This window comes from Rutilus rutilus (assembly GCF_951802725.1).
Source record: "Rutilus rutilus genome assembly, chromosome: 17".
NCBI classification, from domain to species: Eukaryota; Metazoa; Chordata; class Actinopteri; order Cypriniformes; family Leuciscidae; genus Rutilus; species Rutilus rutilus.
Window position 1 is genome coordinate 5036307 of NC_140230.1, and position 17018 is coordinate 5053324.

The following is a 17018-nucleotide window of genomic DNA, read 5'->3' on the forward strand; positions in this document are numbered from 1 at the left end:
ACACACACACACACACACACACACACACACACACACACACACACACACACACACACACACACACACACACACACACACACACACACACACACACACACACGATGCAAAGGCAGCCAGTATGCTTTCCTACGCAGGCATTCAGAGTAGCTTTTCAATTGCAAACAACATTCAGATATATCTGGACACGTCAGGGTAATCTTTAAATAATAAAGGATTAAATAATAAAAGGATTTCAAATGAAAGAACAACAAAAATAGGTTTCTTTGAGCAGCGCATTGTGTAATATACAGTAGAGTTCCTTGTATTCTGTGCGGTAAGAGTTTAAAAACAACCTCCTCTCAAACTGTTTATCACTTCAGCAGCCTATTAAAATCATTCAACTTTTGTTTCATTCATTCGTGGCTGTGCACACTTTCAAAACGTATATTTTATAGTACTTCTCTTATATAAACAGACAGTCTGTCTCATTTCCCGCCAACATTTCTTTCCTCAGGCTAATAAATAGAGAAAACACATTTGAAAGTACTAATTACTGGAGCACATGTACTCGGCAGAAGAGGTATGACGTGAGGTTTGCGCGAGCAAGTTTGAAGAGTACGACAGTGTGTGTGTGTGTGTGCGTGTTGGTCAAGAGCTGTCCACCACTTGGTGCGGCAGGGTGACAAAAGAGCCGTTAATGAAGGAGCCTTGTTTTTCACGTCCCTTTAAGAAATAGGTGAGCAGCTCTCCTTTCCCCTTGACAAATATCGGTCCCCTCCTCACGAAGCGGAAGCCGTAGTCCTTCAGGATGCAGTAGCAGTCCTCCACCACCTGGGGGGAGCAGAGTATGTTTAGGGTTAAAGTTAGGGTTAGTAACTCACAGTAATCAGTCTTACAACCCGGAAAAAAGATCGCATTTTTATTCCAACATCCGGTTCTGTCATAATGAAGTCAAGGTTTTTGATAGATAATGTCATGTTTTATTCTACAACATAAAATAGATTAGTAAAACCCCCTTGTGATTATTAAAGTTTTTACATGTTTTGGCCATTGCTAACAAATCGACTACAAGACAATAGAGCTTGTTTTGTTTTTCACAAGTACAAGTAGTTAGCAACAGCAACTACAGTACATTTCTGCTCATTTAAAGGGTTCTGTCCTCATTTACTCACCCTCATGTTGTTCCAAACTTGTAAGACTTTCATTCGTCTTTGAAGCACAAATTAAGATATTTTTAATGAAATCTGAGAGATTTCTGTCCCTCCATTGACAGTCTACACAACTACCAATTTGCTGCTTCAAAACGTTCACAAAGAGATTTAATTTAGGCTATTATTGACATAAACATTGATCAGCGAACATAAACAGAAGCTAAACAGTACTTGATTGATGGGCAAGAAAAAACCTCATTGGTTCTTGCTGAAGCTCAAACGTGCTGCGTAACACGAGAATGAACCTCATTGGTTCTTGCTGAAGCTCAAACGTGATGCGTAACAAGAGAATGAACCTCATTGGTTCTTGCTGAAGCTTAAACGTGATGTGTAACACGAGAATGAACCTCACTGGTTCTTGCAGAAGCTCAAACGTGATGCGTAACACGAGAATTAACCTCATTGGTTCTTGCTAAAGCTCAAACGTGCTGCATAACACAAGAAAAAACCTCACTGGTTCTTGCTGAAGCTTAAACGTGATGCGTAACACGAGAATGAACCTCATTGGTTCTTGCAGAAGCTCAAACGTGATGCGTAACACGAGAAAAAACCTCACTGGTTCTTGCAGAAGCTCAAACGTGATGCGTAACACGAGAAAAAACCTCATTGGTTCTTGCTGAAGCTCAAACGGGCGGCGTAACACGAGAAAAAACCTCATTGGTTCTTGCTGAAGCTCAAACGTGATGCGTAACACGAGAATAAACCTCATTGGTTCTTGCAGAAGCTCAAACGTGATGCGTAACACAAGAATAAACCTCACTGGTTCTTGCTGAAGCTCAAACGTGATGCGATAACACGAGAAAAAACCTCACTGGTTCTTGCTGAAGCTCAAACGTGATGCGTAACACAAGAATAAACCTCACTGGTTCTTGCAGAAGCTCAAACGTGCTGCGTAACACGAGAAAAAACCTCACTGGTTCTTGCTGAAGCTCAAACGTGATGCGTAACACGAGAATAAACCTCATTGGTTCTTGCTGAAGCTCAAACGTGATGCGTAACACGAGAATAAACCTCATTGGTTCTTGCAGAAGCTCAAACGTGATGCGTAACACAAGAATAAACCTCATTGGTTCTTGCTGAAGCTCAAACGTGATGCGTAACACGAGAATAAACCTCATTGGTTCTTGCTGAAGCTCAAACGTGATGCGTAACACGAGAATAAACCTCACTGGTTCTTGCTAAAGCTCAAACGTGCTGCGTAACACGAGAAAAAACCTCATTGGTTCTTGCTGAAGCTCAAACGTGATGCGTAACACGAGAATAAACCTCATTGGTTCTTGCAGAAGCTCAAACGTGATGCGTAACACAAGAATAAACCTCACTGGTTCTTGCTGAAGCTCAAACGTGATGCGTAACACGAGAATAAACCTCATTGGTTCTTGCTGAAGCTCAAACGTGATGCGTAACACGAGAATAAACCTCATTGGTTCTTGCAGAAGCTCAAACGTGATGCGATAACACGAGAAAAAACCTCACTGGTTCTTGCAGAAGCTCAAACGTGATGCGTAACACGAGAATGAACCTCATTGGTTCTTGCTAAAGCTCAAACGTGCTGCGTAACACGAGAAAAAACCTCACTGGTTCTTGCTGAAGCTCAAACGTGATGCGATAACACGAGAAAAAACCTCACTGGTTCTTGCAGAAGCTCAAACGTGATGCGTAACACGAGAATGAACCTCATTGGTTCTTGCTAAAGCTCAAACGTGATGCGTAACACGAGAAAAAACCTCACTGGTTCTTGCTGAAGCTCAAACGTGATGCGATAACACGAGAAAAAACCTCACTGGTTCTTGCAGAAGCTCAAACGTGATGCGTAACACGAGAAAACACCTAACTGGTTCTTGCTAAAGCTCAAACGTGCTGCGTAACACAAGAATAAACCTCATTGGTTCTTGCTGAAGCTCAAACGTGATGCGTAACACGAGAAAAAACCTCACTGGTTCTTGCAGAAGCTCAAACGTGATGCGTAACACGAGAAAACACCTAACTGGTTCTTGCTAAAGCTCAAACGTGCTGCGTAACACAAGAATAAACCTCATTGGTTCTTGCTGAAGCTCAAACGTGATGCGTAACACGAGAAAAAACCTCACTGGTTCTTGCTAAAGCTCAAACGTGCTGCGTAACACGATAATGAATCTCATTGGTTCTTGCTAAAGCTCAAACGTGATGCGTAACACGAGAAAAAACCTCACTGGTTCTTGCTGAAGCTCAAACGTGATGCGATAACACGAGAAAAAACCTCACTGGTTCTTGCAGAAGCTCAAACGTGATGCGTAACACGAGAAAAAACCTAATTGGTTCTTGCTAAAGCTCAAACGTGCTGCGTAACACAAGAATAAACCTCATTGGTTCTTGCTGAAGCTCAAACGTGATGCGTAACACGAGAAAAAACCTCACTGGTTCTTGCAGAAGCTCAAACGTGATGCATAACACGAGAAAAAACCTCACTGGTTCTTGCAGAAGCTCAAACGTGATGCGTAACACAAGAATAAACCTCATTGGTTCTTGCTGAAGCTCAAACGTGCTGCGTAACACGAGAAAAAACCTAATTGGTTCTTGCTAAAGCTCAAACGTGATGCGTAACACAAGAATAAACCTCATTGGTTCTTGCCGAAGCTCAAACGTGATGCGTAACACGAGAAAAAACCTCACTGGTTCTTGCAGAAGCTCAAACGTGATGCGTAACACGAGAAAAAACCTAATTGGTTCTTGCAGAAGCTCAAACGTGATGCATAACACGAGAAAAAACCTCACTGGTTCTTGCTGAAGCTCAAACGTGATGCGTAACACGAGAAAAAACCTAATTGGTTCTTGCAGAAGCTCAAACGTGATGCATAACACGAGAAAAAACCTAATTGGTTCTTGCAGAAGCTCAAATGTGATGCATAACACGAGAAAAAACCTCACTGGTTCTTGCAGAAGCTCAAACGTGATGCATAACACGAGAAAAAACCTCACTGGTTCTTGCAGAAGCTCAAACGTGATGCATAACACGAGAAAAAACCTCACTGGTTCTTGCAGAAGCTCAAACGTGATGCGTAACACAAGAATAAACCTCATTGGTTCTTGCCGAAGCTCAAACGTGATGCATAACACGAGAAAAAACCTCACTGGTTCTTGCAGAAGCTCAAACGTGATGCGTAACACGAGAAAAAACCTCATTGGTTCTTGCCGAAGCTCAAACGTGATGCGTAACACGAGAAAAAACCTAATTGGTTCTTGCAGAAGCTCAAACGTGATGCGTAACACAAGAATAAACCTCATTGGTTCTTGCCGAAGCTCAAACGTGATGCATAACACGAGAAAAAACCTCACTGGTTCTTGCAGAAGCTCAAACGTGATGCATAACACGAGAAAAAACCTCATTGGTTCTTGCCGAAGCTCAAACGTGATGCGTAACACGAGAAAAAACCTAATTGGTTCTTGCAGAAGCTCAAACGTGATGCATAACACGAGAAAAAACCTAATTGGTTCTTGCAGAAGCTCAAACGTGATGCATAACACGAGAAAAAACCTCACTGGTTCTTGCAGAAGCTCAAACGTGATGCGTAACACGAGAAAAAACCTAATTGGTTCTTGCAGAAGCTCAAACGTGATGCGTAACACGAGAAAAAACCTCACTGGTTCTTGCAGAAGCTCAAACGTGATGCGTAACACGAGAAAAAACCTAATTGGTTCTTGCTAAAGCTCAAACGTGATGCGTAACACGAGAAAAAACCTCACTGGTTCTTGCAGAAGCTCAAACGTGATGCGTAACACGAGAAAAAACCTCACTGGTTCTTGCAGAAGCTCAAACGTGATGCGTAACACGAGAAAAAACCTAATTGGTTCTTGCTAAAGCTCAAACGTGATGCGTAACACGAGAAAAAACCTCATTGGTTCTTGCTGAAGCTCAAACGTGATGCGTAACACAAGAATAAACCTCATTGGTTCTTGCAGAAGCTCAAACGTGATGCGTAAAACAAGAAAAAACCTAATTGGTTCTTGCTAAAGCTCAAACGTGATGCGTAACACGAAAAAAACCCTCACTGGTTCTTGCAGAAGCTCAAACGTGATGCGTAACACAAGAATAAACCTCATTGGTTCTTGCTGAAGCTCAAACGTGATGCGTAACACGAGAAAAAACCTCACTGGTTCTTGCAGAAGCTCAAACGTGATGCATAACACGAGAAAAAACCTCACTGGTTCTTGCAGAAGCTCAAACGTGATGCGTAACACGAGAAAAAACCTAATTGGTTCTTGCAGAAGCTCAAACGTGATGCATAACACGAGAAAAAACCTCACTGGTTCTTGCTAAAGCTCAAACGTGATGCGTAACACGAGAAAAAACCTCACTGGTTCTTGCAGAAGCTCAAACGTGATGCGTAACACGAGAAAAAACCTAATTGGTTCTTGCTAAAGCTCAAACGTGATGCGTAACACGAGAAAAAACCTCACTGGTTCTTGCAGAAGCTCAAACGTGATGCGTAACACGAGAAAAAACCTCACTGGTTCTTGCAGAAGCTCAAACGTGATGCGTAACACGAGAAAAAACCTAATTGGTTCTTGCTAAAGCTCAAACGTGATGCGTAACACGAGAAAAAACCTCATTGGTTCTTGCTGAAGCTCAAACGTGATGCGTAACACAAGAATAAACCTCATTGGTTCTTGCAGAAGCTCAAACGTGATGCGTAACACAAGAAAAAACCTAATTGGGTCTTGCTAAAGCTCAAACGTGATGCGCAACACGAGAAAAAACCTCATTGGTTCTTGCTGAAGCTCAAACGTGCTGCGTAACACGAGAATGAACCTCATTGGTTCTTGCAGAAGCTCAAACGTGCTGCGTAACACGAGAATGAACCTCATTGGTTCTTGCTGAAGCTCAAACGTGCTGCGTAACACGAGAATGAACCTCATTGGTTCTTGCTGAAGCTCAAACGTGCTGCGTAACACGAGAATGAACCTCATTGGTTCTTGCAGAAGCTCAAACGTGCTGCGTAACACGAGAATGAACCTCATTGGTTCTTGCTGAAGCTCAAACGTGCTGCGTAACACGAGAATGAACCTCATTGGTTCTTGCAGAAGCTCAAACGTGATGCGTAACACGAGAATGAACCTCATTGGTTCTTGCAGAAGCTCAAACGTGCTGCGTAACACGAGAATGAACCTCATTGGTTCTTGCTGAAGCTCAAACGTGATGCGTAACACAAGAATAAACCTCATTGGTTCTTGCAGAAGCTTAAACGTGATGCGTAACACGAGAATGAACCTCATTGGTTCTTGCAGAAGCTCAAACGTGATGCGTAACACGAGAAAAAACCTCATTGGTTCTTGCAGAAGCTCAAACGTGATGCGTAACACGAGAATGAACCTCATTGGTTCTTGCAGAAGCTCAAACGTGCTGCGTAACACGAGAATGAACCTCATTGGTTCTTGCTGAAGCTCAAACGTGATGCGTAACACAAGAATAAACCTCATTGGTTCTTGCAGAAGCTTAAACGTGATGCGTAACACGAGAATGAACCTCATTGGTTCTTGCAGAAGCTCAAACGTGATGCGTAACACGAGAATAAACCTCAGTGGTTTTTGCTGAAGCTTAAACGTGATGCGTAACACGAGAATGAACCTCATTGGTTCTTGCAGAAGCTCAAACGTGATGCGTAACACGAGAATAAACCTCACTGGTTCTTGCAGAAGCTCAAACGTGATGCGTAACACGAGAAAAAACCTCATTGGTTCTTGCTGAAGCTGAAACGTGATGCGTAACACAAGAAAAAACCTCATTGGTTCTTGCTGAAGCTTAAACGTGATGCGTAACACGAGAATGAACCTCATTGGTTCTTGCAGAAGCTCAAACGTGATGCGTAACACGAGAATGAACCTCACTGGTTCTTGCAGAAGCTCAAACTTGATGCGTAACACGAGAAAAAACCTCATTGGTTCTTGCTGAAGCTCAAACGTGATGCGTAACACAAGAATAAACCTCATTGGTTCTTGCTGAAGCTCAAACGTGATGCGTAACACGAGAATGAACCTCATTGGTTCTTGCAGAAGCTCAAACGTGCTGCGTAACACAAGAATAAACCTCATTGGTTCTTGCAGAAGCTCAAACGTGATGCGTAACACGAGAATGAACCTCATTGGTTCTTGCTGAAGCTCAAACGTGATGCGTAACACAAGAATAAACCTCATTGGTTCTTGCAGAAGCTCAAACGTGCTGCGTAACACGAGAATGAACCTCATTGGTTCTTGCTGAAGCTCAAACGTGATGCGTAACACAAGAATAAACCTCATTGGTTCTTGCAGAAGCTCAAACGTGATGCGTAACAAGAAAAAACCTCATTGGTTCTTGCTGAAGCTTAAACGTGATGCGTAACACAAGAATAAACCTCATTGGTTCTTGCAGAAGCTCAAACGTGATGCGTAACACAAGAATAAACCTCATTGGTTCTTGCAGAAGCTCAAACGTGATGCGTAACACAAGAATAAACCTCATTGGTTCTTGCAGAAGCTCAAACGTGATGCGTAACACAAGAATAAACCTCATTGGTTCTTGCAGAAGCTCAAACGTGATGCGTAACACGAGAATGAACCTCATTGGTTCTTGCTGAAGCTCAAACGTGATGCGTAACACAAGAATAAACCTCATTGGTTCTTGCAGAAGCTCAAACGTGCTGCGTAACACGAGAATGAACCTCATTGGTTCTTGCTGAAGCTCAAACGTGATGCGTAACACAAGAATAAACCTCATTGGTTCTTGCAGAAGCTCAAACGTGATGCGTAACACAAGAAAAAACCTCATTGGTTCTTGCTGAAGCTTAAACGTGATGCGTAACACAAGAATAAACCTCATTGGTTCTTGCAGAAGCTCAAACGTGATGCGTAACACAAGAATAAACCTCATTGGTTCTTGAAGAAGCTCAAACGTGATGCGTAACACAAGAATAAACCTCATTGGTTCTTGCAGAAGCTCAAACGTGATGCGTAACACAAGAATAAACCTCATTGGTTCTTGCAGAAGCTCAAACGTGATGCGTAACACGAGAATGAACCTCATTGGTTCTTGCTGAAGCTCAAACGTGATGCGTAACACAAGAATAAACCTCATTGGTTCTTGCAGAAGCTCAAACGTGCTGCGTAACACGAGAATGAACCTCATTGGTTCTTGCTGAAGCTCAAACGTGATGCGTAACACAAGAATAAACCTCATTGGTTCTTGCAGAAGCTCAAACGTGATGCGTAACACAAGAAAAAACCTCATTGGTTCTTGCTGAAGCTTAAACGTGATGCGTAACACGAGAATGAACCTCATTGGTTCTTGCAGAAGCTCAAACGTGATGCGTAACACGAGAATGAACCTCATTGGTTCTTGCAGAAGCTCAAACTTGATGCGTAACACGAGAAAAAACCTCATTGTTTCTTGCTGAAGCTCAAACGTGATGCGTAACACAAGAATAAACCTCATTGGTTCTTGCAGAAGCTCAAACGTGATGCGTAACACGAGAATGAACCTCATTGGTTCTTGCTAAAGCTCAAACGTGCTGCGTAACACGAGAATGAACCTCATTGGTTCTTGCTGAAGCTCAAACGTGCTGCGTAACACGAGAATGAACCTCATTGGTTCTTGCTAAAGCTCAAACGTGCTGCGTAACACGAGAATGAACCTCATTGGTTCTTGCTGAAGCTTAAAAGTGATGCGTAACATGAGAATGAACCTCACTGGTTCTTGCAGAAGCTCAAACGTGATGCGTAACACGAGAATGAACCTCATTGGTTCTTGCAGAAGCTCAAAAGTGATGCGTAACACGAGAATGAACCTCACTGGTTCTTGCAGAAGCTCAAACGTGATGCGTAACACGAGAATTAACCTCATTGGTTCTTGCAGAAGCTCAAACGTGATGCGTAACACGAGAATGAACCTCACTGGTTCTTGCAGAAGCTCAAACGTGATGCGTAACACGAGAATGAACGTCACTGGTTCTTGCAGAAGCTCAAACGTGCTGCATAACACACGAAAAAACCTCACTGGTTCTTGCTGAAGCTTAAACGTGATGCGTAACACAGGAATGAACCTCATTGGTTCTTGCAGAAGCTCAAACGTGATGCGTAACACGAGAATGAACCTCATTGGTTCTTGCAGAAGCTCAAACGTGCTGCATAACACGAGAAAAAACCTTATTGGTTCTTGCTGAAGCTCAAACATGATGCGTAACACGAGAATGAACCTCACTGGTTCTTGCAGAAGCTCAAACGTGATGCGTAACACGTGAATGAACCTCATTGGTTCTTGCAGAAGCTCAAACGTGATGCGTAACACGTGAATGAACCTCATTGGTTCTTGCTGAAGCTCAAACGTGCTGCATAACACGAGAAAAAACCTTATTGGTTCTTGCTGAAGCTCAAACATGATGCGTAACACGAGAATGAACCTCACTGGTTCTTGCAGAAGCTCAAACGTGATGCGTAACACGTGAATGAACCTCATTGGTTCTTGCAGAAGCTCAAACGTGATGCGTAACACGTGAATGAACCTCATTGGTTCTTGCAGAAGCTCAAACGTGCTGCATAACACGAGAAAAAACCTTATTGGTTCTTGCTGAAGCTCAAACATGATGCGTAACACGAGAATGAACCTCACTGGTTCTTGCAGAAGCTCAAACGTGATGCGTAACACGTGAATGAACCTCATTGGTTCTTGCAGAAGCTCAAACGTGATGCGTAACACGTGAATGAACCTCATTGGTTCTTGCTGAAGCTCAAACGTTCTGCATAACACAAGAAAAAACCTCGCTGGTTCTTGCTGAAGCTCAAACGTGATGCGTAACACGAGAATGAACCTCACTGGTTCTTGCAGAAGCTCAAACGTGATGCGTAACACGAGAATGAACCTCATTGGTTCTTGCTAAAGCTCAAACGTGATGCGTAACACAAGAATGAACCTCATTGGTTCTTGCTAAAGCTCAAACGTGCTGCGTAACACAAGAAAAAACCTCATTGGTTCTTGCTAAAGCTCAAACGTGCTGCATAACACAAGAAAAAACCTCATTGGTTCTTGCTAAAGCTTAAACGTGATGCGTAACACAAGAATGAACCTCATTGGTTCTTGCAGAAGCTCAAACGTGATGCGTAACACAAGAAAAAACCTCATTGGTTCTTGCTAAAGCTCAAACGTGCTGCATAAACACAAGAAAAAACCTCATTGGTTCTTGCTAAAGCTTAAACGTGATGCGTAACACGAGAATGAACCTCATTGGTTCTTGCAGAAGCTCAAACGTGATGCGTAACACGAGAATGAACCTCATTGGTTCTTGCAGAAGCTCAAACGTGATGCGTAACACAAGAAAAAACCTCATTGGTTCTTGCTAAAGCTCAAACGTGCTGCATAACACAAGAAAAAACCTCATTGGTTCTTGCTAAAGCTTAAACGTGATGCGTAACACAAGAATGAACCTCATTGGTTCTTGCTAAAGCTCAAACGTGCTGCATAACACAAGAAAAAACCTCATTGGTTCTTGCTAAAGCTTAAACGTGATGCGTAACACAAGAATGAACCTCATTGGTTCTTGCTAAAGCTCAAACGTGCTGCATAACACAAGAAAAAACCTCATTGGTTCTTGCTAAAGCTCAAACGTGATGCGTAACACAAGAAAAAACCTCATTGGTTCTTGCTAAAGCTCAAACGTGCTGCATAACACAAGAAAAAACCTCATTGGTTCTTGCTAAAGCTTAAACGTGATGCGTAACACAAGAATGAACCTCATTGGTTCTTGCTAAAGCTCAAACGTGCTGCATAACACAAGAAAAAACCTCACTGGTTCTTGCAGAAGCTCAAACGTGATGCGTAACACGAGAATGAACCTCATTGGTTCTTGCAGAAGCTCAAACGTGATGCGTAACACGAGAATGAACCTCATTGGTTCTTGCAGAAGCTCAAACGTGATGCGTAACACGAGAATGAACCTCATTGGTTCTTGCTAAAGCTCAAACGTGCTGCATAACACAAGAAAAAACCTCACTGGTTCTTGCAGAAGCTCAAACGTGATGCGTAACACGAGAATGAACCTCATTGGTTCTTGCAGAAGCTCAAACGTGATGCGTAACACGAGAATGAACCTCATTGGTTCTTGCAGAAGCTCAAACGTGATGCGTAACACGAGAATGAACCTCATTGGTTCTTGCTAAAGCTCAAACGTGATGCGTAACACGAGAATGAACCTCATTGGTTCCTGCAGAAGCTCAAACGTGATGCGTAACACGAGAATGAACCTCATTGGTTCTTGCTAAAGCTCAAACGTGATGCGTAACACGAGAATGAACCTCATTGGTTCTTGCAGAAGCTCAAACGTGATGCGTAACACGAGAATGAACCTCATTGGTTCTTGCTAAAGCTCAAACGTGATGCGTAACACGAGAATGAACCTCATTGGTTCTTGCTAAAGCTCAAACGTGATGCGTAACACGAGAATGAACCTCATTGGTTCTTGCAGAAGCTCAAACGTGATGCGTAACACGAGAATGAACCTCATTGGTTCTTGCTAAAGCTCAAACGTGATGCGTAACACGAGAATGAACCTCATTGGTTCTTGCAGAAGCTCAAACGTGAAGCGTAACACGAGAATGAACCTCATTGGTTCTTGCTGAAGCTCAAACGTGATGCGTAACACGAGAATGAACCTCATTGGTTCTTGCAGAAGCTCAAACGTGCTGCGGGTGATGACTTGAGGGTGAGTAAATTATTAATTTTTGGGTGAACTAACACTTTAAACAGCATTTTTTAATGTTTAAATGCAGTCTGTTGCATTGCTACTTTGAGTCCCTGATGCAGAATAGTTGAACAAAATTTAGGAAGTGTGTCTTCAGATCATTAATGCAATGTGAAACCCATCACCTGGATGTTTCCCATCACCCCTGTGGACTCCATGCGACTGGCGACATTCACAGTGTTTCCCCAGATGTCAAAATGAGGTTTACGGGCACCAATAACACCAGCTAAAACGCCCCCTTTATTCAAACCTGTGGAGAACAGATTTCATAATGCACACAGCAAAACATTCAGCATAATCGTTGTCATTTGCACATACAATACTGGCCAAAAGGGATGTTTAGAAGGGATATTTGTCCCTACAAGTTTGATTAAACCTATATATGAGGAATCCATAATATGAGGAAAATACTTTATATTTTTTAAATATTGTAAATATGAGGGAAGAACAAAACAGTAAACTTGGTTAAGGTATTTATCTGACTAAATTATTGGCAAAAAAAGGCAAACTACGAGATGAGGAAAGGCAAAACAACACAATATGCTTAAAAATCTTGTAAAAAAAATGTTCTATTTGAATAAAAGGTGAAGATCTAAATTTTCCTAGGCCACTTTAGCCACTACTGTAGATGGATGTCAGCCCACTAACCGATGCGAAGCATGAAGTTATTGAAGGACTGGTAGTTGATGTTCATCAACGTGACTTTCATGGCCAGAGCAAAATCAGCAAGATCTGCCAAGTGCTGCCACCGTTCCCTGTCTGAAACTTCTTCTTTCTGTTGGGAAGGACACAAAAAATCCTCTTTACCATTGTTATCAGCACTAGATGGATATATTGCTTCTAGAGAGATCCCATCTGCACCTCCTTTACCTTCATGCAAGCATAACCGTTGGTGTTATTGTCTGGAGTGACTCCTGATGCTGCCATGTAGGTGCTGCCAATAGTCTTGATCTTGGTTATAAAGCGAAACTGTGGCTCATCCAAAAGCTAAAGAGCACAAAAGCAAACAAGTAATGGTATAAAATCTCTACTTCTAATTATAATTGGAAACAATTGGGTGAAATTTAAACGGTAAAAAGAAAAAAAACGTACACTATCAAAGTCAGAAATGATTTCATTGAGGAACCTCAGACACTCAATCCCGCCGTTGTTGATGCTTTCCTCCGTATAGAAATCAGAGAAGTTTGGGATGGAGGCGAACATGACTCCAATCTCATCATAGGATTGGCTGTAGAGCTCCTGAGAAACCAAACCAGAGAAGTTACTTGAGTTAGGCTGCGTTTGTGCATGCAAAACATGGGCCTGGTCACTTCATGCGTTCTCTGAAATGCTTTCGAGATGGATTTAAATCCGAACGCTCAAACCACTTTAAGAGTTGGTCTGAGATGCATTAGAGAAGAAACTAAACAAGTGTAAATGCATCAGAGGCCCTGTTTACACCTGGTATTAAGAAGCATTTTGGTCTATAAGTGGACGACGCTAAATACAGGCATAAATGGGGTCTAAAACGTTTTGAGTTTGTCCACTTTCGGCCACTTCCAGAGGTAGTCGAAAACGCATTCGACTGGATTTTTAAGCAGTCGACACTGCTTTCGTAGTGTAGATGCTCATGTGGTCGAATGCATTCAAACAGACAGGATTAAACTTTGTCGACTGAAGACCCAAGTTTGGTTTTAAGACGAAAAACGTAACAAGCACAATGTTCTCTCACCATTCCTGATATCTAACACACTCACAGCGTTCGGCAGGTCTTGAGGCTGTCAGAGCAGAAACGAAAGCTGATTCTCTCCGTATGTTTCCACTTTCATATGAAATTGCGCAAACTTATTTCGTCCATTAGATTGAAAGATCTGAAAAACATTTACCCACCCACAGATCCTCCCCTCGAAGAAATCAGGACAGAAGTGGTTAAAAGTGGACAAAAGAGACAGATTAAAACACCAGGTGTAAAGAGGATGTGTCTGCCTCGTCTCCTGGCAAACCTCATCCTTCCCTCGGGTTATTTTGACCCAGAATATAATTTTTTTTTGTTTTTTTTGTTTTTGAGTCTTTATCAGAGGGGTCCAAGACCCAATGACTTTTGTCGCACTTGAACCAAGAATACAAAAAAAAATTTGTTTTGTGGTTGAAATTTAAAAAAGTAACAAATCCTTCCCTCGTGGGTCAATTTGACCCTCATAGGAATGAATGGAATGTGAGGAATGCTTCAATACACATAGAAAAACCTAAAAATGCTCAAAATTCAAACTAAAAATGCTAAAACTTTACCCCCAAAAAATAACTATATAATGTCTACATTTGTCTCTGAATGCATCCTGAAAAAACTGGCTTTAGGACCCAGCAGAACAGCTCATTTGCTCCAAATAGAGCTATAAGGCCATCTGGTGGCTTGAGTCATGAAATATCATGCTATCTATTTTGTTTTTCCACAAGAGGTCGACAAAGACACCCAATGTAAGATATTTTGAGCTGAATTAAAAGGTTTATGCATGAAATTGTGAGTTATTTTGCATTTAAAGGTACAATATGCAAGAATTTTGCATTAAAATATCCCATAATCTCAAGGCCAGTGTTATATATTTTGTTAAGTTGATTACTTACAATATCCCAAATGTTTCCAACTATTTTCAAATCGTGAGAAAATTGCGATTTTAACCAAGGAAACGGGGCGTTAGAGCAGGGGGGAGCTGGGAGTCGCCAGTCAATTGCGTCACATCCGCGTTACCCTCGGTTTCCGCTTGTACTGCGTGGAGTCCTGGACAAATGCGGAAGTTGCAGTTGTAGCGTCTATCAAGCAACAAACGTTAGCTTGTTTCGTGCAGTCGTTATGGAACACAATTATTCTTTACCGATTGCAGCTGGTTCTGTCGACAAAGCATGCTTAATTTTATATTTTCCAAATGTAGCATTCGGTAATAGTTATGTTTAATTTATGGAAGGAAAGTATTATTGCTTTAGATTTGTGTTTAGTTCATTGACATTGTTTATCACGTCTGTGTTTATGGCCATGTAAATAAATATAGCATGTGTTATACATAAAGATTAATCAGTATTTTGGCAAATGATGTGGGTATGTTCGAATGTACTTTTACAACAATTGTTTAGAACACGTAAAACTGCGCCGCGTTATCACAACAATGAATTCGACATACAGTAACATCTATGATAACCAATTTAGTATTAAACCTTACTTTTCTTGCGGTTAATTCATTTTAATGAAATAAAAGTGTGATGAGGTTCAAGAGTCAGGAAGGAAGAAGACAGGGGTCGGCGTGACTGGGACTTTATTAAAATAAAGCAAAACAAACAAAAGTCGTGCACAACGCGCATTCACCGTGGCAACCGCGACGGCACAAAACAGTTCAAAAATGAGAGCTCGGATCCACCGGTTTTCTTTCTCTGCGTCCAATTTTCTCTTCAGTCTCTCTCTCGTTCCAGCGCGCGGCTTATAAGCGGTCTCTCCACGCGGATCACAGCAATAAGACACAGGTGTTCGTCATTTGCACTTGACCTACTTGCTCGTCTCTTCTCTCTCCCATTACAGACCGCGCTGAGCCACGCCCCCCTCGCCACTAAAAGCATGTCATTATAAAAAAAGAACTTAGCCTCATCCATGAACATGATTTTTCGATTCCCGTCTGACTGATTTACATCCACGGTGGAGTTTAAAACGACAGTTCCCATCATTCCACGCTCCTTCACATCGTCATCAAGCTACGCCGTTGTTGTTGTTTGGAATGTAGCGCCCTCTAGAGGCCAACAATTCTTGCATATTGTAGCTTTAAGTTGAAATATTGTGAGGAATGTGCTTAAATGACTATTTATTTATTATTTATTGATTAAATCTAGTAATTTAGTAATCTAGTAAGGTAAAAAAAAAAAAAAAAACTTAAAAAATATCAAAATGAAATAAAGTAAGATTTGTGGACAAAAATAATTTTAGGGCTTCGGGTCATTTTGACCGGCGAGGGAAGGATTTGTTCCAGGACGCGAGGGAAGGATGATTACACAGGGCCTTTGATAGTTGAAGCCACATATGTAAATTTTACTCCTCCCAAAATGGTAGAAAACTAACCCGCCGCAGATGAGTAAGCTCAACACACACTCATCTTCATTAAAAGTAGTGAGACTAAATGTGCCGGCAGTGCCGCTTTTGCCGCTTTCTCTCCTTTTGAAATGTAAAATTTATTTTCGTATCGCAGAGACACCATTATGTGGCCAAGAGTACATGGAACACTTAACAAATCCGATAGCTATCCGATCAGTAAAAAGGCATGAAGTGACCCGGTGTGAACAGGCCGCGCGACCGAGTGCAGGATTCTCACCTCATCCCTCTTCTTGGAGCCCAGGAAATGCCGGGCCACATGCTCTGGAAGCATATTAGTGACCAGAGCCTCGTTCCAGCGCCTCATCTCGTACACCTTCTCCTTCTGCTCATGCACTTCAATCTTCCACAGGAACAGTGTGCGTGCGAGCTTCTCCACCTGAGCCACGGGTGAGAACACACACCGTTCAGATGTCAGGAAGTGACAGCTTATTCAACTTTCCATTCATCAAAGAATCCTAAAAAAATCCATCACGGTTTCTACAAAAATATGAAGCAGCAGCACAGCTGTTTTCAACATTGATAATAATCAGAAATGTTTCTTGAGCATCAAATCAGCATATTAGAATGATTTCTGAAGGATCATGTGACACTGAAGACTGGAGTAATGATGCTGAAAATACAGCTTTGATCACAGGAATACATTAGTTTACAATATATTCACACAGAAAACTACGGAAGCTTGTTTCCACCACAGAATAAAAATATTTTAAAAGATTATTGCGACTTTTTATCTCACAATTGCAAGTTTCCATCTCACAGTTCTGACTTTATGTCACGGAATTCTGAGATAAAAAGTCAGAATTGTGAGATATAAGCTCGCAATTGTGAGAAAAAAAGTCAGAAAAGTGAGATAAAAAGTTGCAGTTACCTTTTTAATTTTTTATTCTGTGGCGGAAACAAGTTTCCATTGAAAACAGCTATTTTAAATTGTAAAAACATTTCCCAATTTTACAGTTTTACTGTATTTTGATAAAAAGA

The 17018-nt window shown here is 41.6% G+C and overlaps 1 protein-coding gene across 1 annotated transcript in view; it reads right to left on the minus strand.

Moving 5' to 3' along the window:
• adcy3a (adenylate cyclase 3a) overlaps positions 1-17018 on the minus strand; it is a 52348-nt gene that overhangs the window by 1489 nt on the left and 33841 nt on the right. The window contains exons 15-20 of the mRNA XM_084386087.1: positions 16258-16416; positions 13025-13171; positions 12803-12919; positions 12581-12707; positions 12058-12182; positions 51-810 (exon numbers count right to left, since the gene is read on the minus strand). Of these exons, the coding sequence (XP_084242213.1) occupies positions 628-810; positions 12058-12182; positions 12581-12707; positions 12803-12919; positions 13025-13171; positions 16258-16416 (858 nt within the window). The 3' untranslated portion in view covers positions 51-627. The remainder of the gene's footprint in view (positions 1-50; positions 811-12057; positions 12183-12580; positions 12708-12802; positions 12920-13024; positions 13172-16257; positions 16417-17018) is intronic.